The following is a 23,937-nucleotide window of genomic DNA, read 5'->3' on the forward strand; positions in this document are numbered from 1 at the left end:
CATTTCATGAAATTTTGCACTTTTTTTAGTTTTAATGTAGTGAACATAACCTGGAAGTTTCATTAGGATATGTTAACAAATAAAAAGTTCGATTTCCGGGGCAGCCTTCCCCCAGTACAGGCCATGCTACGGAATGATTTTGTTAAGCGTGCCAATGGCTGTACATTTTTGCTCACATGTAGAGCTTTTATAACGGTATTGTATTATAGATGTATGCTCCAGTTACTTAATAGTTATAGCATTGTGCATCTGCAGGGAAGTCCGAGGGCTTTAATCCTGCCATCAGGACATCACAATCCTATAGTCAGCGGTAGCCAACATTGTCTGGCATAATCGGACGGAGATACTGCTTTCTCCGAAATTGTCTTGTTTAGATTTCTAGTGCCAGGAATAGTACTTCAGGACTGTACAGGCACACCGAGCAGTCAGAAACAGCTGTGCGCTCTCTGCTCATCGGCCACATCGTGTTGTACTTAGGGGGGGAGGCTTGCTAGTGGACGCATGGGGAGAATCTGAATCTGATTCTCTACAATGCTATCACTGCCCAATTTCATGGTCCATATAGTGGACAGAAGTCATACGTCATCACTAACTCCTGGAACTATGCAAACTACCTCTTATGAGAACGAGAATCTCATCTGCAACAACAGCATGTGAGTACGTACGCTCTACCCTTATCATGACAAAGCTGCACCTTAGACAAAAATAATTTTGTTATATCCAAATATTCATTATAAAATCATATTTCTAACACTATATCTACTAGAAGAGTAATCTTCATTTACCAATAGATATTTCCTTACATCCAAATTCATTATATCGAGGTTTGAGTGTATACACAAATGACTACACACACAAATGAACAAAAATTGTACATTGGTCTGTGCATTTAATTTTTTTGTGTGAGTACTTTTCTCATTTACTGCCATCATCAATATGTTTTAACTCTTTTTTGTAAGCCATCCTTGTGTCGTGTAACTAACCGGTGTGAATGGGCACTGGCCGAAGCGATGCTTCCCGTGAGTGAGTGGCCAGCGATGGCCGTGTTGGATGCACCCGCCACGGTGTCCAGGTGCGAACCAAGGCTGGGGCTGCCACCGGACATCCCCAGGGAGGCTGCCTCACCAATGCTGGCCGGTGCAATGCCTCCAGCCGTGTCCACGCTCGCACCATCAGCCGCAACCCCAACAGACCCGCTGCCTCCGCCACCTATGCCGTCGCCTTCCTCGTCAAACTCGATGCGCACCCCGGACGCTGAAGTCGTGACGCCGCAGCCACCAGAACGGCAGAGGGAAACTGGCACCACTCCGTAGATGTAGGCTAACAGTATTGGAACCCCGATACCTGATAAAGAGATAGAGTAAGTCTCATTCACATCTGCAACTCGTATCAGTCGTGCGTACATTTGCAGCTGGTGATCAAAAAGTGACTCAAGGGAACCTACTCAGAACTGTGCGCAACCTATACCCACTTGCTCAACGAGTTCACACCTACTCATACTGCCACTGTCTGATAACAAAGCCAACGCCCTATACCAGCAAACCCAATTGGTTCAAAGGTTCGCAATTGCCATCATGCGATTGAAAAAGTCAAGCAGCAAGTGACTAACGTTTGAGTAACAACTTCCCAACAAAAGTGGCCATTTACGACCATTTGCAAACAACTGGGTCACGCAACTAGTGCTAGCCGCAGGTGCGAAGAAGCTTGTAGGGGACGTAGATAAGGAAAGGTCAAATCACAAGTCATTTATTGAAAGTAATTATAAACAAACCTGAGCCCTTTTTTAGCGCTAGGCTATACATAGAGCCAACCTCTAACAAGCTTTCCTAATCTGTGCTAATATTTGGAACACGTTTTGAACATAGCTGTTACGAAACTGTAAAGAAACACTGCCAAAAAATTATGTTATATATATATATATATATATATATATATATATATATATATATATATATATATATATATATATATATATATATATATATATATATATATATATATATATATATATATATATATATATATATATATATATATCGCTAGCTTTTTTTTTTTAAATGTTCAAATCACATAACTGTGTTGGTAACATCTAACTGAAATTTGTTTTCCGCTGACAACCTACAAGATATTTTCTGGTTAACCCACAGTTCTGACACATTAAGCTCCTTAATACTTGAGCCTAAAAAAGGTGCGTGAATCAGCATTTACAGAAAATTATTGAGCACGCCAAACGGCAGCTTCTACCACCAAAATGTGAATGTGGCGATTTCATCAGGCATATATCGCCACAGCCACTTTGAATACAGGGCAGCAGGTCTTCACTCACCAACGGCAATGCCTGCGATGATCGGCGACACGAGGAACGAGGCCACCACGCCGCTCGTCACCACGAAGTTCCGCTTGAGGCGACTCGTGGTGCGCAGGTCGTACTTGGAGTGAAGCTGCACCAGAGGGGGCACACAACGAGAAAGAGACAAGACAAGGGACAAAACACACAAAGATAACAGCCTTCATTAGAGTCACTCCGGGGAGAAACGGGAAGCACTCCAAAAAGTCTGCCATCAACACATCAGTACCTTCTCCAAGATCTGTTGGCACAAAACTGCGTTAACCGAAACCAGAAGAGGCTGAAGGTTTCTAGCTGCTTTCTAGAGGTGCAGGATGGTCAACATGAAGCTGTCGATAAGTGCATATAGGAGTCCTTTTTGCACATTACTCCTCACTTGTAGCGCCCTAGCCAATAAATGCTGCTGAGCGAGTATCAGCGCTTTTGAAGGTCTGGAATCACTTCTCAGTGCTAACGGCACAGCCATGATTACGAGAACAGCTACATACATTGTATAAACCACTAGGCTACATTGACTGCCTTAAACTGCCTTAGACACAACAAGCTATAACTCAGGTCAACGTCCCTATCTTTTTGAAAATAAACCTATATCTCCACTCCATCTACAGAACCAGCTCCTACAAGGGCTAAGAAGTACCTGTATGGATTCCATTAACAGTGCAGCACAATGTCGCAGAACAGCATTGCTTTCTAGCAGCGAAGTTGAGCGAATATCTGTTGCATTTATACCACGGCTTATGGGTATGTTAAGTTATAATTATATGATATTTTTGGACATTTCTTCATAAACAGTGCGGCGATTCAGTATGTCAAAAATTTAACTGCACGCACATACATTACACTGGTGTATAACTGTAATACATTGTATCACTTGTGGTATGTCCTTAAACAAACTTCCGAAATCCATTTAGGAAAGAAATTGAGGAGCTAAATCACCAAGTTACATGGTCAGTGACTTGTACATTAAGCTCTAGCTTTTGTGCGGCCAATATAACAAGTATACGAGGTGGAATTTATGGAGTAATGCTGCAGCGAATACATGAGCATGGAAGCACAGATTTCAAACTAATGCAGCACTTTCCAAGATGCAAAGTTTGGTGCGTAGCTAAACTAAGCACAATAGCGACAGAAAGAAGTAAGCCGATATGACTAATGCTTGAAGCAAGAAAATCATGGCTAGCGTACGAGACAATCTTCGCAGAATGGGCTATTTTCTGCTAGCCACTTGTTACTGGCATGTTTGAAAACAACGCCCCTTATCATGTTGGTGCTTTGGCTAGTCTTTTTCTCAGTCACAGCTGCAGATACAGCTAATTTTCAACAACCTAGCATTACAAAAAGACTGCTGGCCTGAGTGCCAACAATGGTACCTTTCGTCCTACCCATACAGGAATGCCGATGACGATGGCGGGCACGGCGATGCCTGCAATGAGGGCGATGCCAACGGGGGCGCCGACGAGCATGCCCAGCTGCCACAGAATCTTCTTCTTGCGGCTCCAGGGCTTCTTGCCCCAGAAAGTGCAGCCCGACGGGCTCAAGTAGTGCAGGTCGGACACCTCCTTCATGCACAGCCAGCAGAACTCTGTGCCACACAGGCGGCACGTCATGTGGTTGCACGAACCGTCATCCATCTTGATGATGAACACCTTGCAGCAGGGGCAGTGCTTGATGTCATCGCCTGAACGGCAGCAATGTGCTTGCAAGGTAAGGCAAGCTTGCCAAATAATGCACACACTGCGACTACAATGGGAACGGTCGAGGACAACGGGGTAACTTATTGCGTGTCTCTGACACTGCTACTCGTTATGCCATGCAAGGAGCCTGCTCCTGAAATTTGATATCAAGTGAGCAGCGGCCTCCTACCTCCATTACAGTTTTAAACATGATGCCAAACTTAATTTTCTAGCTGGCTGTAAATAAAATTTCTTTCAATTTATTACAACTAAGGCATGTCAGACAAACTTATTTGGTTATTTTGGTAGTTCTTACAGAGTCCCAATAACTGTATTTACACACAAGCATTGTATTAATATCCCAGAAGGTCTCTGTGCTAGTATCATACAAATTCCAATCAGAACAGCCCCAACGAAATTGGACACCGGTACAGCACTGACGGACTGAAGCTCTGCCTCCCTTTGATGTTTTGTATTCAATAGCAAAGTTGATAAAAATAAACCAACGGACACCTTACTGCTAGCTTTAGCAGTCAATTAAGATATCTGTAAACAAAGAAACACCGCACGTAACCTGTGCTAAAAATATCCAAGCCATTACCATTTCAAGAAGCAGCCACTGCTGAGCCATTGCCATAGCAACCACCAATTTCTTACACCGAGGCTCAGGAAAAGCGATTTCAACACATTTAGAGTGGCAAGCCTTGCCCATATTCTGGATACACCCACTGCAGTCTCTTGGCTGCCACTCATTTGGCCAAGCACACTGGATCTAATCACCACTGCCATTGCAATTCCAGTGCGGCAGCACGACAGGCAGATGAACAAGTAGCTTCGCTGTTAAACTTTGCACGGCTAGTGTGAACTTCTCTCTTTTATTTAGTACAACGACTGCTATAATCAACAGCTCCTAATAACTGTGTTAGTCTCTGAAAACCTGGTTGCTAAATATAATGTTCACTCCAATGCGAGCCTTCAAAGCAAAATTAAGCTAATATGACACAAACTGTAGATGCTGGATACGAAATATGTGTATTTATTAGCAATCAATTTTCTCACTTGAATCAGTAAATAATAATAATAACAACAATATCTGGGGCTTCACGTGCCAAAACAATGGAGTGATTGTGATGCACGCTGAAGAGAATAACTTGGAAAAATTTACCTTCTGATGTTTCGTTAATATGCACCGACAGCCAACCTCTAGGCGTACACCATTGGTGCCTACACATTATCACACCTGCGCTACCTGAAACTATGTGTCATTAGTGCATCCCCATAATCCAGAACACGCTGTTCCAGCTTTGCACACAAGCGCATTAAGCAATGTACACACAACACTGCACTCACGCTGCAGGCCCTCGTCATGCGGGAACCCCAGGGTCGAACCAGCCTGAGCAGCGGGCCTCGAGGCACGCTGCGCCCGGGCCGCATCACACGTCTGGTTAGGGTGCCACTCCTGTTTGCAATGGTAGCAGAAAGCTGTGCTGCAACCGGGACGCTCGCAGCGCAGCTTGGGGCAGCTGGCACAGCCACTCGCTATCACCACGTAGCTGCGCACAACACAGGTACCGTCGAGTCCACTCATGACAATACCGTTATTAACAAGTCGTATAGTATCGGATCTAACGAACAACAATCATACCATCCACTTTTCTATGCCTCCTATGGTAAAATGAACTACTTATTACGATGCCCAACTGCCCTGATATCACATACAGCGACCAAATCTGGCTACAGTGCATGCAGAAAACTCTGCACCGACTGTGCCGGGCTGCGGACCTTGCTGAGAGCGACGACCTCGGCCACGTTGCTGAGCAGCTTACTCAGGTACTGTCATCAAAGTGTGCCCAACGAATTACTATATAGTCCCTCCAAGACTGTTTCCGCCAAGAACCTCCCACTTGACTACAAGAAGCACCTACATACTCTTGAGAAAGATGCATGCCAGCTTTGCGTGAAGCAACCAAAGCTGACAGATACTGGCTTTTCTGCTAACAAAATGTTTTTGCCTTTTAGTTGTATTGTAGTAACCAGACTTATTCAAAAATATGAGTTGTGAAACTGCGTTTGGAAACCTGGACATGCCATTGGCCGACCTAGCGGGGTGAGTAGATCGTCGTGCCCTCTGGGAGTGACAATACAAAACACTGCATCGCCACTTGTGCGTGCGCTTCTCTTTAGGCTGCTCAAGGCCGCGTGTAATACTGGCGTCGTCGCCTCAATAAATGATCTTGGCTTGCACGGCACCCGCCGCCGCTGTCAGATGTTTTCGCTCTGCAAAGGCGCAATCAAAGCCTGGCCATTTGGTCAAAGGTGGTGCTTGCGATTTCGTGCTACGATGGTTTTGACGCTGCACCATGATTATTTCTATTACTCCTCGTTCGGTCGTTTGAAAATGTGCGCTTGAGATCGATTGCTCACGGAAAGTTTGATGAATCCTTTTAATTGTGCCACTCTGCGGTTCACGATTTGTCTCACTAACACGACGTGAGTGATGGTCGCACAAACAAGACACAGATGTAGTAGAGTGCAAACCAAAGCACAACAGTACTGATCAGTACTTTGCACGCAGCGGTGAAATTCCACTAATCGCGAAATCAATGAGACAGTGGCTGGGATACCATGTAATTATGAAAGCCCGATGACAGGAAAGTAGGAACATTGAACATTGCTATTAACTTGCAACTAGCACTGCAAGCGCTCTTTTCAGGTGTCTTTTCAGGTGCAATGTTTGTGGAGTCTTTCCAATGGCACCGGCATTTGCTGCTCGGGCAACGTCGTCTGCTGCCGTTGACAGATTTACAGGTTGGATCAACCTGGATCAACGTAGCATCCCGCTTGCATCACGCCTTGCCGCGCACTATTTTGCCGAAATGTAAACATCGTGGTCTCTCCACATGAATCTGATAAACTACCGAGTTCACTGCATGGTCCATTTACGCTGTGCCAGCTGTGTGAATAAGGACAAAGCATCAAGAGAACAAGCAGCTCCTCTGGCCTTTATAACGTCTCCAACACTGCAAAAAAGTAACATGTTCAGCACCCTTAGGCACCAACTAACCTAAGAACAAATTCTACGCGCTGCCATGCCTTTTGGCAGAATGTGCCGGTGCTCACAATCTTGCTAAACGCAAAAACACAAAATATTGCATCTTCTAGTTCTTCGCTTCAGCCATTTCGGCCGATGCAGTGTTCGGATTTTCATACATGGAGCCTATGGGGAGTTAGTTTCGCAACTCATATTATTGAATAACTCTGGTAGTAACAGCGCGATAACCGTAGGAAGAGACAAAATGGACTGTACAGCGCTCTTTCTTGTCCATTTTGTCTCTTCCTACAGTTATCGTGCTATTGCTAAAATTATTTATTATTATTAATTATTACTACCACGATGAGCAAACTCCCCCAAATTAAGCCTTTATTCTTGGTCTCTCTCTGTCATCTTTTTTTTCCCTCAGCCTACTTATAACAATTACCTGTTATAACAATGAGATTTCCTTGGCACTTGGATATCATTATAAGCAGACTAAATAAATATGAAATATGAAAACGAAATATAAATATGAAAACGAACACCAAGTTCGTGCTTAAGCCACAATTGCTGGTTAAGTAAAGATAAGAGTTCGACAATGGTCTAGAAGAGGTGCCCTTTCGCAACTAGTGTTATGAACACTTTTGTGCTCAGCAACTATTCTTAGCCACTAAGGCCACTTGAGAATAATTCCAAAGCTCCCTTTCACATTGCTCACAACTGTACTTGTACACGCTTCCTTCCATGAAGTCCTTACACCCCCTGAAGGCGTATCTCATTCTCACGGCGGAGCAGCTATTGATTGATTGTGAGCCCAATCTTACTCTTGGAAGTACTTACTCCTGAAAGATGACTGGAATGCTACGTAGTGAGACTTTTGCAGTGCTGCCTGAGCACTCGGAGTGTACAACTTGATACCATTTTAACACAGCGTTTCCCCCTCAAGCAGGCTTAGGTGCCCTACTTACAGTCCATTTTACCAATGCCTGTCTGCATTATGAGCCCACAATTGCAAAGCAGGAAAGCTCAGGTACAACATGAAATGCTTCTGTCGACAGTGGAAAGCTACCTGCTTTTATTGCTTTTGCTGCTGAATTGACCGATTGGAAAGCGACACTAAATCTACTTAGCTCCCTTGTCATAGGACACCTAACATGACAACAGGCACGTCTCAATGACACATGCTTGCCGTAATTGCATAGTCAAAACGCTTCACTGCACAGCCAGAGCTAATTAAATGGATAAGCAAAGATCACCCAGATCTAACCAACATTTCAACTGGAGTAGGGGGCTTTTGACGGAAGACGAAATCTGCACAGAAGCATTTTGCGAACGAAGAGCAAGCGCTCACCCACAGTCCGGAGCGGGGCACCACCGGGCATCTGGCTCGGTGACGAGGACACGACGCAGCATGAAGCTCTCATACTTGGCCACCATGAGCTCATCCTGCAGCAGGCGCCGGATGTCGCTCGGGTGCATGGGCTCCGAGCAGGCAGGGCATGCGATGTTCACCCGGCTCTCCGAAATCTCTACGCGCAGGTACTGGCGCAGGCAGTCTGCACACGCTCGGTGCGTGCACGACGCCAAGCGGGGGAATGCCTCAGCCGGTGCCTCCAGAAGGCATAGCGGGCACTCGAGCAAGCCACCACCGCAGCTCCATAGGGAATCCGTGTCAGAACTTCCCTGGCGCTCGGCGGCACCCAACCGAGACGCCGCCCCACCACTGCCGCTACTGTTTCTACGAGCGTCCTGCAACAACAAACACAATGAAGCACACGTTATAAGTGAGATTACACGGGAGCCTATTTAATGCCACAATGACTAACCAAACTATGAACATAAATGACATAAGTGGCAAATAAAGTAGTACAACTCCTACCACCTTTTTTCTATTAAAGAAGCATCCTATTTAGGTTTTAAATATTTAATAAACCTGTACCAGGCAAAGAACTGCTTCTTCAAGGGTTAATTACTATATATTGCAAAGGTGCCCCAAATCTGTTTTCATGGCGTCCTCCTCCAAAAATGGACTGCAATTATATGTAATTAAGAGCCGTGCAACAGTGGTGGTGTCTTCAACACTAAACTGTTGACTGACATAAAGGTGACTCAGAACGAAGATCATTGCCAACAGAACATTTCAGCCTCATAGCCTTGGCGATAAGCACAAACTCAACAAGGAACGAGACAAAGTGGGATGCCAGTACAAGGTTCAACATGCTGCAACACGTACCCTGTGCTGCAGTGGCATTCGTTGTGGCGGCCGAACAGCCTGTTCAGCATCGTGCGGGGAGCTACAGGAGCGGCCGAAGTTGCGGCGATTGAGAAAGGACGATGAAGAGCCGAGCAAGCGTCGCAAGGAGAAGCGGCCCCCGGCCAGCGGATGGCGTCGCGTGGGCAGCACACCTCCACCCTCAGGAGAGCCCGGGGGCACCGCTGCTGACGATGCCATTGTTGGTCACTGGTGACCCCTTTCACTGGTTACCCTGCATTCAAAAAAAAAAAAAAAAATGCAGCCGATACTCAACGACACAAACTGGGCAGATGAATGCCGACGCTATCCAAACCAACTTCAACACGCACTGCAAACGGGAGCAGTAGCATCCGCCTTGCCTGCTTTGCTTTGTACTGCACTGTTGCACAAACTAAAATGCCAAACGGCAACTACTAAGACTCGTTGTGTCTTACAAGTGCTGCGACTAACTCGTCATACACACGTATAGATATTAATCAAAAAGTGAGCAACAGGAAACACTAAGAACAGCCAATTCAATCAGCTAAATACTTCAAAGCTAAATCAATATATATAGCAAAAAAAAATCATTTTATAGCAAAAATAAATCATGATTTGCAGATGCAAGAAACGTAAAGTAATCTGCAGATATCTTGTCCACATGCATGTTTAATGGTTACTGAAACTTGTCAACGAGATATTTTTTTAGAATGTTATCTACAACGTGTTTATTCATATAATCGCATCTGTCATCCAAACCAGATGTCTGAATTTCTCGAACCCATATCATTGCCAACAAGAACCACCAGATACTGCTCAGAACAATCACCAGTCCGCTCATCAGTATGCTTAAACTTCATAACCTTGGTGATAAGCACAAACTCAACTGTATGCAAGATAAGTGACCTTGCTGTGAAGGAATTAAGTCTGTATGTACATAAATCGCAGCAGGGAAAAATATTTTAAATACTGGTGAAGTGATCCTGGAGCACTAATTTTAAAATGCAGCAGATGCATTATTTGCAAGCCAGATATCTTGAACACATTTCTGTGATCAAATCATGAATGTAGTGATAACTAAAAACCCATGCACAACTCTCAATATGGGCTGAACCAAAACACGCATGCCCACTTACAAGCGATGCAGCACATGAAAACGAAGTGATCACGCGTCGCAAACACGATTGAAACCAATGAATACATACACATGGCGTGCTTAGACGCAAGCACCAAAGTGCAAGCCATGTCACTACCAGCGTCACCCATATTGTACTCCAAAAGTGCACTTCCTACCACAATGGTAGAAAGTGCCGAGATGACCCTGAAGGGCAGCGCAATGCCAGGGAAACTCGAGGCACCAAAGTGCCAGGGTATCATTATCACGTCTGTCCCGGCACTTCCTCCCTCCCAGGGTCTGGTGAGAGGGAGGATTTGTTTTGAGCAGATGGCCATACCCTGGCAAAGGGGCCCCCGCTCGGCGCAGGTGCCAAAAAGATGCAGTCTGCCTCCCAGTGTAGAAGCCAAAGAGATCCAACAAAGGGACTACCCAATTGGCGCAGTAACTTAGGTCACAACACACAAAGCGGACATACCTTTTCAAGGTGGGCTATCGCAATGTGCAGAGCCCGTTGCAGTCATGGCCCGGCATTATATATAAATATGTAACCAAGTGAACTTCACGAGCCATGAGCCAAAGCATCACGATCACAGTTACCCCTACCCACATGGTGGTGCCAATAGCTGCAGTGACAGCCAGCGCAAAATGTAGCATTTCGCAAACTTCATTGTGACTAGACTATACAGTTACACAGAACACATCTCTTAAGCTAAACTGTCATTTGAAACATTTATTTAACTTAAACCTTTATGTATTCTGCTGGAACAGTTGGCATTATGAGTGCTTCGCACGACACTGCATGCAACGCGAGGCTTCACCGCTAGGTACATGACCGCAGCGCCCTACCAGCAGTACTTTATTTGTTATTTTTATGTTTTGCAGAGCTAAAAATGAAATGAGAATTTAGAAACAAAAAAAAAGCTTGAGGTTCTTCAGAAACAGATGTAAGTGTTGGTGGAAGAGCAAGAAAACCTAATATCTTAACATCAGATACATCACGAAACCAAGATATGATTATGAAGGACACCATAGTGGAGGGCTCTATAAACTTGGACGATCTCGTGTTCTTAACGATGGATTTACACGAGGGAATGGAGGGGAAACTTTCGCAGCGGACGGCGCATCACGTGACGTGTGCATCGTCAAAACGTGCCATCCTTGTTTCATCCGCTCTCCTTCGCTCGCGGCAAGGATGGAAAGTGTCGCCGCTGTTTCGGTCCCTCTGACGATTGTCTGGTCTCGATCGAGAGGATTCAGCGTCAAGTCTGTCAACATTGGTCGGATTGGCGTGGCTAAGAAGCAGGCAGCTGGCTTAAAAGCCACGTGTTTTATACATAGAGCTAATATACCGACTCTATTAACTCTATGGTTTAATGCTCGGCGACAACTTTCCTCGGCAATGAAGGAAAAGTTACGGAGGTAGAGCTTCTGCACATGTAGCACTACATGGAGTAGTTCGTTTTGGCACGCGTCTCGTCACTTTGTGGAAAGTGACTGGAGTGCACCATCAGCGCTTCATGTAGACACAGACACTGCTTAGCGTTTGAGGTGCACGCAAAAAAGGGGGACTATCTCTCACGCGTTCAGAAACCCGAAGTCACAACAGATAAATTTAACATATACAAATATCTTACTGGTGTCAGCTGCGTCCTGTCTCAAATAGCACCACGTATAAAATAAAGGCGGCAAATTTATAATTCACGATGAAAATACGGGTGCTACTTTGGAACTACCTGCACTGGCGGCAGGATGCAAGTGATTTGGCTCTTTAGCTTTCCCTTCAGTCCCGCCTCGTGACATTGAGGACTTTTTTTCTTCTTTTTTCTTCGAATGCGCGGCTTTCTCGATGTGATCGCGCACGCAGCGTGGACAAGTGTGGCCTCCCGCGGCGATATCTGTAACGAACGAGCGGGCCATGTTCAAATCAGCCTATGACTGATAGATGGGCTTACTACGTGTGATATTTGAGGGTCTTCCAAGGCTTGCAAGAGAATGGAAAGCAATTTTTAGCTGACTTTTATAAGTTGATACGAATTTTAGGCGGCGTGCTGCGCTATAATATTTGGCTCGCGTGTTGTCGGCAGCCTCTACTATCGATCGGCAGCGTTTTCTGACCATTCTCAAGAAGTGTTGCAGGGCCCCTTTTAGCGCCTAATACCAACCGCAGATTTCAACCTTTCTTAACGCTTTCCGTGGCTAGTGTAAACTTCGCCCTTTTCTATTTCTTTAATTGTCTTTGCATTTTTCCCCATCCCCGGTGCCACGGACTGACCACGCGACCTTTTATTACAAGGCCAGAAGGTCACAACAGAAAGAGACAGCCTGAAAGAAGAGCCAACGCACATGCCCCTCGAAGCGTACGCCTAACCATTCGCGACGGGTGCTTCCTTGAGAACGCATGCTAGCGGGCAAGGTCGGTCTCTCTCGTCTTGTTTACGTATACGCGTCCAGAGCTTCGCCGTGGAGCGAGGCCGCTACATCACCCTCTTTTTCATCTCTCTCTTTCTTCCAGCACTGCGAAGCCGAGTTCATGAATCCTAGATCAGGAAACGGGAAACGAGAGAGGCCGGGGAGCGGCCAAGCACGCATCACACAACACGGGAGTTTATTTTTCTTATTTTTTTTCCAGACGTTGACGAAGTGTACATATACGGGTCACGCCCACGCCAATCGTTTCCCCCTTTTTCTTAGTTTTTTTTTTATTACAGCCACCACCGAAGCGCGCAGTCCGCACGCCATATATACCATATCGAGCCATTCGCGGCACGGTCGCGTTCAGCCTTGTACCAGAACATATACAAGCAAAGGTCCTCCCCGTGGCGCCGCCGCGTCACTGTGCGAGGCACTGAACCGCGAAGCGCATCCGCCCCCAAAACAGACCGCCAGGCGCAACACGCGCAAATGAAAAAGACAAACGAACGAGTGAAATATGCGTGCGTATATGGGTAGAGAACTTGGCAGCAGCGACCTTGCGTTGTCAGATGCGCGCGCGCCACGCCCGCTGCGCGGCCACCACCGGATGCAGCAGGCACCGCGGCCGGATCCACGGCGCTGCTTTTGAATCACGCGCAGAGCCTTCGGCCACGACGAAGACCAAATCGGGAGGCCGCGTGCGACGACGTCGTCGGCATGACCGTGTAATACGTGCGCGCATGTGCACACGCACGCACAACGAAAACCACCTCCTCCCACGCGGAGCAAAACGAGTCGGGGAAAGTGTTCGGGGCCGCGCCCTGAGCGGATGCTTCGCAGCGTAGTCGGGGTGTCTAGTGCGGAGGAGAGGGGGGGGGGGGGTGAAACTCCATGAAACTTTTGCCTTTTGCATGCAGGCGAACACACGCACACACACGCACAGAGAGAAAGGGAGTAAGAGAGAGGCGTACATAAAAGCAGATCGGAAACCCCCGAAAAAATTTTCTGGTTACGTATACGCGTGGAAGATTTAAACGAGAAAGATCGGCTGGATTGCGACTTGCCAAACAGCGTGCACGTCCTTCTTCGTATAATCCATTCCCGAACAAAGCCTGCCTCGAAGGTGGCTATCTTGACTGGTATACCAAATTAAACCTAATACCGCGCTAAGCGAACGGGGAGAGTGAACAAGCAGGTCCGGTTTCCATGCGCAGACAAATGTTTAGAAACTACTGAAAAAAAAAAAAAATGCGCAAACTCCAGCATCGCCACCTCTCCGATACCGAAGCGTGCATTCAGGATCATTCAGAACGCGCATCAATAAGATTTTCCTTTTTCTTCCTGCGCACGAGTACTAATAATGAGTGCCTCAGACAGACTCTCCGACGTTTCGACAGGTGTACCCATCGTCGCCAAAGGAGCCTCATCATCCTTGGCAAGCTAACGTACAAAAACAAAATGGTTAGCCAGTGACGTCACGTCGCTCACTGCGATGACGGGGATCCGTCACCTTAGCAACGCTGGGGTATAACGCGTGCAGCTGTCAAACTGCGTGGTTTGAGTGGTCCGGCTGAGCCACTTGCGTTCATGTCGCTTCTGTTTAAGTGACGGGCCCCCTCACTGTAGTAAGTTTCAAACTATGTGCACAACTGGCAACAACGTCACACCGTGTAACTCTGGGATACAATCTCGGCCTGCCGCCTGCACAGAGCACATGGCAGTAGACGACAGCGAGTTAGAGTGTACTCTAGCCGAGTTAAGCTGTGCGGCTCTCGCATTTCCCGTCAATGCCTTGCGTCGCAACGGCGATTTGCGCTATATCAACCTGCGCACGAGAACTGTAAATAAAATTTAAAAAGTACCGGAAGTGGAGACGTACTGTTAGCCAAAAAGGCGATCACAAACCCGTCCGCCGCACGAAAAAGCTGTCCGAGAAGTTCAGCACATGGCTTATGCACGCATAAACAGGGAGGGAGTACGTTTAAAAACATAGGTGTGTGCAGTTGTCACTTCATAACAGGCAAGTTATGTTTACTAATCTCGCGCGAAGTTGTTTCCCCTATTATGTGCGACACCGTGGACTCGGGCACTGCAGATACGATGGGTCCGAGTCAACACTGCTTCGCTGCAGGCTGCGTAATTTCCTAGACGATTCTCCTTCGTCATACTGTGTGAACAAACATGTGCATATCTTACCGAGTCGTAAGCGGCACAGTGGTGCAGCCGCACAGCGCTAAAGCCGCGCGTAATCGGAGTGACATACAGCGATCAGCTGGGTGTCAAAAAAAAAAAAGGCCGGTAGCGACATTACGCGCGAATAAAAATCCAACGATCAACGTAGCGTGCGAAATGCCGTCCGCGCAGCTTGTTCACTCAGAAAATCCTGCCGCGTACGCTGCCTGCCTGCATGCATGCATGCGAAATCCCCGCACACTCGGCTATTTTTCGCCGCCGAACCATGCAGCCGAGGAATGTAAACGACCGTGCTTGGGTGGCTAGCGCCCGCAGTTCGAAAACGAGTCACGCACACTGTACGCTGCACATTTACAATAGAATAGCTCGCGCACGGCTCCCAACATTGGAGAAGAGGGGGAGGGGGGGACAACTGGAGCGTCGTGAAAAAGCCCACTGCTTCCATTTTCGGCACCGAACAACGCCACTTCGCCCCCCCCCCCCCCCCCACCATACGAAAACATGCCCCCGGCGCAAAAGGTCGCCGTCTTACGGAATCAGGTCACCCGGGGGCCATACTCTTGAGACGATCCATCAGTGTCGCCTCGCGTGACGTAATATAAAAAGCCCGGAGTGTTCGCTAACCGAAAATGCTTCCCCGTGACGTCACCATATAAACAGAGGTTTGTGTTTTTCGAACCTCTGACAAAACCAGAATGAGCGGAGAATGCGTCAAGTGTAGTGTAACTATTAAAAAAAAAGAACAAAAGCTTCTCTGCCGCGGTGGAGCAGTGTTTCTTGTCACGTTTGGCCCGGCACTTCGTCTTAGCAGACACTATTGTGCGTGAGCCGGTCTACAAGGATAGACAGTAATGCGGCTCACGTAGAATTTTCGACGTCCTTATCTTATAGTCACAAATGAACGATGAACCGTGCTGCAGGCACCTTCAAACCAGAGCAAAACATGCCCTCGTAACTAACAAGTGTAATAATAACTGGTCCCAAAACCACCACATGATGAGAGATGCCGTTGTGGAAGGCTCCGGAAATTTTGACCACCACTGGTTCGGTAACGTGCCTCGAACGTTTTCGCCTCATAATAAAAATGCGGCCGGGATTCAATCCCGCGACCTGCGGGTCAGAAGTCGAGCACCTTAACTAGTAGACCACAGTGGCGGGCGCGCCCTTCGCAAACAAAAAAACACAAAGCGATCACTGCAAACGCGTCAAAGTAACGCAAGCAGAAACCTTGAGCTAAAAAAAAAACTTTGCACGCATCCACTATGAAACAATACAAAATACTACCCTCTCGATGAAATGCTTTAGAATTTACCGTCAACTGACGCTGAAAAGCTGCGTCCGCTTCTTCCCGGCGTGTCAAGAGTACCGCAGAACAGTAAAGCTGAGGGCACCAGAAAGACTTTATGGCGACATCCATTTTGCGACTTCGCTTCCCATGGCCAAACAGCGCGCACAAAAGACAACATTTCGCACAGCCCTCGCTGTGGAAAGCATTAAAAAAAAAAAGATAACGGTTCAGGAAGCACAAAACACGCGAGGTTCGTGCTTGTATTTTCATGCTCTTGCAGTAGTCTCGTATATGTTACACTTTTTTTTTTTTAACAGGCCGACGAAAAGGCTAAAGAATTTGGAGTTATATAGTACACACACTCTGGTGGAAAAGAACTACGCAGAAAAACCCCGACAAGCGGAGGCAATTAATTTTCCGCTCCGAATTCCCGACGTTTTCGAGCAACAGTTATCGTTCCCAATATGCCTGCGCACATGTACAGGTGCGATCAAAAGTGTGCAGACCACGGGATCGCGTGGCAGAATGCATCGACGCGCCAGCTAGCGACGAGACACGACGAGACACCTGCTGCAAGGGCGCATGCGCGTCCCGTCTTATCACTTGGCTTCTCATGTCGCTCTGTTGGACGCGGTTACGGCGCTCGTACCCAAAACGACAACTGGGTGTCGCTTTCTTTGCTCCATCGAATCTGTGTCATTCTTTTACGTAGCGGCTGCGACGGGGCCGGTTCAACACCGGCTCGCGTTGTTATTGACACCGGTTGATTAGGATAAGTAAGCATAGCGAGCATCGCACAACCTGACGAAGCCAAACGCACAAAATTAAATTTTCTCAGGCCAGCTTGCCTTTGTCGGGCTAATCCAAGTTGCACTTAAATGAGCTTAGCTAAGTCAAAGTTAATGTAGCCGAAATTAATCAAATGTAGTCGAGCACTTTATGACCTAAATAAGTGAGGTGTAAGTAGCTTTAGTTAAGCCCAGTCCAGCTTGGTGTTTTCATGTTAAGCGAAGTTAAGCTTAGATGAGCCCAGATGAGTCGAAATAAGTATAGCCAAATCTAATTAGGCAAAGTTGATCATGCTCATCCTTAACCTAGCCGTGCAAAATTAGCCTATACAAGGCAAACCTTATCGGGGCCAATTAATCTAGGTCGACTTCCCCATGAGCCCACAGAAGTCAAGGTCAGGAAGATACTAATTACTCTTTACCGACTCCATACTAATTAGGATAATTTACGTCTAATTAGTGCTAATTATTGTGAACACTAATTATGACTAAATATTAGTCTGAAATCCAGCTAGAGTATCCTCTATACTGGAATTTCACGTGGCATAATTAAGCTAAATATGCATAACTAATCTAATTAGGCAAACACCAAGGAAATTATAAAAAGTCTGATTAATCTTGGTTGGTCATAGCATCATCAAACCAATTGGATTATGATTAGCTTTAATTAGGCAACATCTTATTAAAACACAAATAATTAACGTAATTGAAATCGAATTCTCATGAGCTCAGAGAATCCAAGCTCAGCAAGATGCTGATTACTCCTGACCGAGTCGAGTCTCATTTACCTAAATATAAATCTAATTAGCCTTAACATTATTTATAAATATTACTGAATAATGTGCGTGACATCAAAGCCCACCCGAAGTACTCGAGTTTGATGTCGCAGAATTATGCAAATCACGGCTCGATCCGCCTAATATAGACATCTATTGCTGCATAGGACGCTTTTGAGAGTAAAGGTGTTTAATGCAGTGTAATTATTCACGTCAATGTCTCCAGCGCAAGCAGGCTGTAAAATGCTAGTTCTATTTTTTCTGGAAATGTGCAACAGAGTATCTAAATTATAATAATGGGAATTGTGGTAATTAATGCAACATCAAGAAATGCCAGTGAGGGCTCAAGAATGCGCCTTCGGTTTTGGCGCCAGCTTGCATCAACAAAAAAGGTGTCAGTCGGTCGCTAGTGCGTAGGGTTGCATTTTATATCTCAGATGATTCCGCTTGATAATTGAACCCCTGAACGATGGTTATGCCAAGCGACAAAAAGAGGCATAGGTTGAAGCATTCGGCCGCATATGCTGCAGCAATTCTGTGTGGCCATCCTTAGCACGCTTAGTCCGACGCCCTACCTCCGTTATCACTGCAAGCGATGAGAGCCGACGGTCACGTTGACGGATAATGTAAACGGCTCCTAGGTAGCAGACTGTGGAAGCAGCATTGAAGTGGTAGTGCTTCATTTTGTATTTGCAATGCCGCCATACGTGCCACTGGAGCAGCGACAACGTATTGTGGAGCTGTCGTTGCAGGGATGGTCCCAACGCGAAATCTGCCGCTTGATGAATAGGTCGAGGGCCGCAGTTAGTAGAATTATCAGGACCTACCTCGACCATGGAGGAAGTCTTGCTGACAGAGAGCGCAGTGGACGTCCAAGAGCAACGGACACTCAAACTGATTCGCTTATCGTGGCCTGTGTGGTGGTAGACCCATTCATTGATGCCAAGGAAATCCGCCGTGAGCTTCAACTGGACGTCTCCCTCAGCACTATTCGGCGGCGACTGCGAGAGGCCGGGCTGTGGGGCTGCGTGGCTGCTCAGAAACCTCAGTTGACGGAGCGACAGAGGCAGCTAAGGCTCGAGTTTGCGCGTTCTGTGGAGGGCTGCACGGTGGAAGAATGGGGCGAAGTAATTTTCACCGACGAATCTACCTTCTCTTCGCGATGGGACCAGCAGCGTCATGTATGGCGCCCTATGAATTGCAGGTGAGATTCACCTGCAGGTTTGATTCGTGGCAGTTAACAAATTGACCATTACTTCAGTAATGCCATTTGTCAGCTCCTCACACTTTGTATCAAACCCTCCCGTGAACAACAACACTTATAATACAAATGTCATTGCTTGTCTCCTTCCGAGGCAAGATTTATATATCTTTTCTCCCATAGAACAAAGTATTTCAACATATATAATATCACGCGGGCCTTGAAGCATCGCTAGGTTACCTGTCGCGACTATTCCGTAGCACCTGAACTATATACAGGACGCTCGGCAGCTTACCCGAAAGCCGCGGGTTCAATCTCGGCAGTGGCAATCGCATTTTTATGGAGTTGAAATGCTAAATGCCGGTGTATTGTGTGATGTCAGTGCATGTTAAAAGAGGACCTGACAGTCAAAAGTTCCGTAGCCCTCCACGACGGCATGCATGCCCTATAATCCTATGTTGTTATGGCACGTAAGATGACAGATATATTATTATGAGTAATTGATGCGTCCCGTACTCCGACGAAACACTGATTTTTCTGATTAAATTCCCCCAGATACCTTCCAGAATACTGCCACAACGTTTTGTCCAGCGGCCGCTGCGCCGTGAGCGCATGGGGAGCCATCAGCAAGGAGGGACTCGGTCCACTTGTCCGAATCAATGGATCCTTCACGGCATCCGCTTATTGCAGATTGCTGCAGGAAGTGCTGGTGCCTTACGCCCTGGAGGGACCATTCGAGGATGGCTGCTACCAGCTGCAGCACGACCGAAGTCCAATCCACACAGCTCGCATGGTGGCCACGGTACTCGAGAACCTTGCCATCCGCACTCTGCCTTGGCCCCCCGTCGGTGCTGACCTGAACCCGATTGAAAATGTGTGGCGCATCGTGAAGAGCCGCCTGTCTGCGCGACGGCTTTCAAGCGCGACTTCCGAAGCGCTTTGGCAGGCAGTAAGCGAGGAGTGGGAGCGCCTGCGCCTTACCCCTGAGGTGGTCGTGAGGCTGTACGAGTCGATGCCGCGACGCGTCCAAGCCGTCATCGCCGCCAACGGAAACCTGACACGTTACTGAGGAAACGTGTGGCAAGACGCCTGGTGTTTACAACCTCACACAATTAATTTCGTCGTCTTTCGGACCTGGGCGACCAGTCACGCAGTCACTTTTGCCGAGATATTCAATTCTCGCGCTCGGCTCCGACACACGGAAGTGCTCAGGCGCAGCTTCGTCGTCGTCGTCATCCACATGCTGACGGCTCGCCGAAAGTACAAGCTGTTATGGACCGAAGGATCCTTGGGTATTCAGTTGCCGCTTCGAGAGGAGCAGAAATACTTTATTATTTTGCCAAGGGGGAAAATAAAAAAAAACGGCTCAATGGGGCCCCATGTTCTTCTCTCAAACTGACCAGCAGAAGTTTATTTGAGTCCTGAGGGGCCAATCTGAAAGAGATAAACAATATAAAAACTCAAAATAACCTGATAATTTTAACAATATCACGCAGTCCCTGCTTGCGCCATTTATGTGTAGCTTTCCTCACAGCTTCCATTGTTTTTATGGCGACTGTTCTCGCTGTAGCACGTTTTGCATCGCAAAGGAAATCCCTACGGTCGAGCTTGTATAAACGTAACAGCCAGATATTTTACAGGTGACGCTGAGGTTTTTTTAGAACCGCTTTTTTATTGTTCAGACGGCTTCTTCTAAAATTGTAATTATGTTTTGATCTTTTAGGACTAGACAGCGGCTGCATAGAAGAATTATTTTATCAGCAGCTAAGTAATCTAATATTCAGTAGTTTTTGTATTGTTTCAAAAATACTGTATCTTTCTCTTTCAAAAGAGCATATAACTGGCCATTGCGGTTAGACTGCCTGTTACTGAAACTCCTGAAAAACAGCTAAGCACCACAGAAAGCAGCGCGCCACTCGATAAACGAAAAAAAAAACGTGGGCAGCCTGCACTAAAGGCGCAAGGCAAAGTCACAGTGAAGCTAATGGTTTCGTAGCAAGTCCGATCTCAATTAGGCGTAACTAGGCGTAATTTGCATAATTCTGCGACATAAAACTCGAGTACTTCGGGTGGGCTTTGATGTCACGCACATTATTCAGTAATATTTATAAATAATGTTACGGCTAATTAGATTTATATTTAGGTAAATGAGACTCGACTCGGTCAGGAGTAATCAGCATCTTGCTGAGCTTGGATTCTCTGAGCTCATGAGAATTCGATTTCAATTACGTTAATTATTTGTGTTTTAATAAGATGTTGCCTAATTAAAGCTAATCATAATCCAATTGGTTTGATGATGCTATGACCAACCAAGATTAATCAGACTTTTTATAATTTCCTTGGTGTTTGCCTAATTAGATTAGTTATGCATATTTAGCTTAATTATGCCACGTGAAATTCCAGTATAGAGGATACTCTAGCTGGATTTCAGACTAATATTTAGTCATAATTAGTGTTCACAATAATTAGCACTAATTAGACGTAAATTACCCTAATTAGTATGGAGTCGGTAAAGAGTAATTAGTATCTTCCTGACCTTGACTTCTGTGGGCTCATGGGGAAGTCGACCTAGATTAATTGGCCCCGATAAGGTTTGCCTTGTATAGGCTAATTTTGCACGGCTAGGTTAAGGATGAGCATGATCAACTTTGCCTAATTAGATTTGGCTATACTTATTTCGACTCATCTGGGCTCATCTAAGCTTAACTTCGCTTAACATGAAAACACCAAGCTGGACTGGGCTTAACTAAAGCTACTTACACCTCACTTATTTAGGTCATAAAGTGCTCGACTACATTTGATTAATTTCGGCTACATTAACTTTGACTTAGCTAAGCTCATTTAAGTGCAACTTGGATTAGCCCGACAAAGGCAAGCTGGCCTGAGAAAATTTAATTTTGTGCGTTTGGCTTCGTCAGGTTGTGCGATGCTCGCTATGCTTACTTATCCTAATCAACCGGTGTCAATAACAACGCGAGCCGGTGTTGAACCGGCCCCGTCGCAGCCGCTACGTAAAAGAATGACACAGATTCGATGGAGCAAAGAAAGCGACACCCAGTTGTCGTTTTGGGTACGAGCGCCGTAACCGCGTCCAACAGAGCGACATGAGAAGCCAAGTGATAAGACGGGACGCGCATGCGCCCTTGCAGCAGGTGTCTCGTCGTGTCTCGTCGCTAGCTGGCGCGTCGATGCATTCTGCCACGCGATCCCGTGGTCTGCACACTTTTGATCGCACCTGTACCTGCGAACGGTTACACTACGAAGTGAACAGCTGCGAAAGCGAGCTTCAATTAAGCGTGCGTGCACGCCGGCTGCATACAAAACTTTCGCAAGTGTGCCATGTACTTATAATACACACGAAGTTTAAGCTGCGTTGTCCCACGCATGCAAGTGTGCGGACGACGGCGGGAGCACTAGCTTCGCGAGGTTGCGGTGAAGCAGCATGGACTGAACTCGGCAGGCATCATCATTCCTGACAACAGTGGAAATTTATGCTCTAACACGTGTCACGCGGAATATTTTTTTTTTTTTCATGTTTCGCAAGTCGTCTTTCGGGCTTCGAAAAAAAAAAATGTAACGCACGTGCAGCAACAAAAAAAGCTTCGAGGTTCTTGGAAGTGGCGTACATTTTCTTCTTTTATTTGACACTTTTGCTGCGACTGTAACACTTCCAGGTGTTATCAAGTATTAGTAGCCGGTTTTATCTCTCCGAAAGAATAAAAATTGTACAGAAGCCGCCGAACACTGAAGTGGGTCGAACTCTTATGTGCTTTCTAGTGGGTCTGCCCAAAGAGAACGCCGCTCGCGCGGAGACCCCGTGTTTTGGCCGTTACTGTCGCCATTGTGTAGACTCGCTGTGTGCCGGCTAATAAACGCCATAACAAATTGGTGGAGAGTGCTACGATCCCCTTCGATGCCCTTGGAACAACGCTCACGTACGCTGCAATCTACCATGTCCCACGACGCCTCTCAGCAAACGCCTCCTCCCATGCCACCCCCATGTCCCGGTGTCCCCAGGATCCGCGATCCACCCATCTTCACGGGCGCCGATGGCACTGACGTGGAGGACTGGCTCGCCATTTACGAGCGCGTGAGCGTCCCCAACAAATGGGACGAGGACGGCAAGTTGACAAACTTGGTGTTCTACCTTGCGGGCGTTGCAAGTTTGTGGTACACCAACCACGCGTCCGAGTTTGCAACCTGGTCCGGTTTCAAGACTGCTATCACCAACGTTTTTGGCCGCCCTGCCGTTCGCAAGCTGCAAGCCGAGCAGCGCTTACGCGAACGCGCTCAGCAGGCCGGTGAGTCATTCACCAGTTACATTGAAGATGTCCTGGACTTGTGCAAGAAGTCGAACGACAGCATGTCCGAATCAGACAAGATCCGGAACGTCATGAAGGGCATTGACGATGATGCCTTCACGATGCTGCTTGCCAAAAACCCAGGCACAGTAGCTGAGGTCATCACGCTGTGCCAGAGCTACGAGGAGCTCCGCCGGCAGCGTTCGATGACCCGTCGCTCCACACCACGAGATGCAGGGCTTGCAGGCTTGGAAGCGAGCTGTGATCAGGTGGCACTGCTGGCAGATCTCAAGTCCTTCATACGTGAGGAAATCGCGCGGCAGTTCTCTCTCCTGCCCTTTGCCCACCCACCGGCTGCTCAACAATCGGCCACTACCATTCTTCCACCCATCCGCCGAGCGATTGAGCAGGAAATAGCGGAGGTCATGCCTGCGTACCACCCACAACAACTTCCGGCCCCTGCACCCCCAAGTTACGCCCAAGTGGTCGCAAGGCCGCCTCCAGTCGTTCAAGCGCCTGCACCAGTGACTTACGCCGAAGCTGCCGCACGACCTCCGTCCTTTGCAGCGGGTAT

At 47.0% G+C, this 23,937-nt stretch overlaps 1 protein-coding gene across 3 annotated transcripts in view; it reads right to left on the bottom strand.

Moving 5' to 3' along the window:
* The window catches only part of LOC119170717 (E3 ubiquitin-protein ligase RNF19A), a 280,047-nt gene that overhangs the window by 28,555 nt on the left and 227,555 nt on the right, over window positions 1-23,937 (bottom strand). For all 3 annotated transcript variants that reach the window (XM_037421954.2, XM_037421955.2, XM_037421956.2), the window contains exons 2-7: window positions 9,288-9,540; window positions 8,406-8,803; window positions 5,371-5,573; window positions 3,718-4,025; window positions 2,327-2,441; window positions 984-1,344 (exon numbers count right to left, since the gene is read on the bottom strand). In XM_037421954.2, coding sequence (XP_037277851.1) covers window positions 984-1,344; window positions 2,327-2,441; window positions 3,718-4,025; window positions 5,371-5,573; window positions 8,406-8,803; window positions 9,288-9,506 — 1,604 coding nt within the window. In that variant the 5' untranslated portion in view covers window positions 9,507-9,540. The remainder of the gene's footprint in view (window positions 1-983; window positions 1,345-2,326; window positions 2,442-3,717; window positions 4,026-5,370; window positions 5,574-8,405; window positions 8,804-9,287; window positions 9,541-23,937) is intronic.

This window comes from Rhipicephalus microplus, chromosome 2 (genome assembly GCF_043290135.1).
Source record: "Rhipicephalus microplus isolate Deutch F79 chromosome 2, USDA_Rmic, whole genome shotgun sequence".
Taxonomy (NCBI): domain Eukaryota; kingdom Metazoa; phylum Arthropoda; class Arachnida; order Ixodida; family Ixodidae; genus Rhipicephalus; species Rhipicephalus microplus.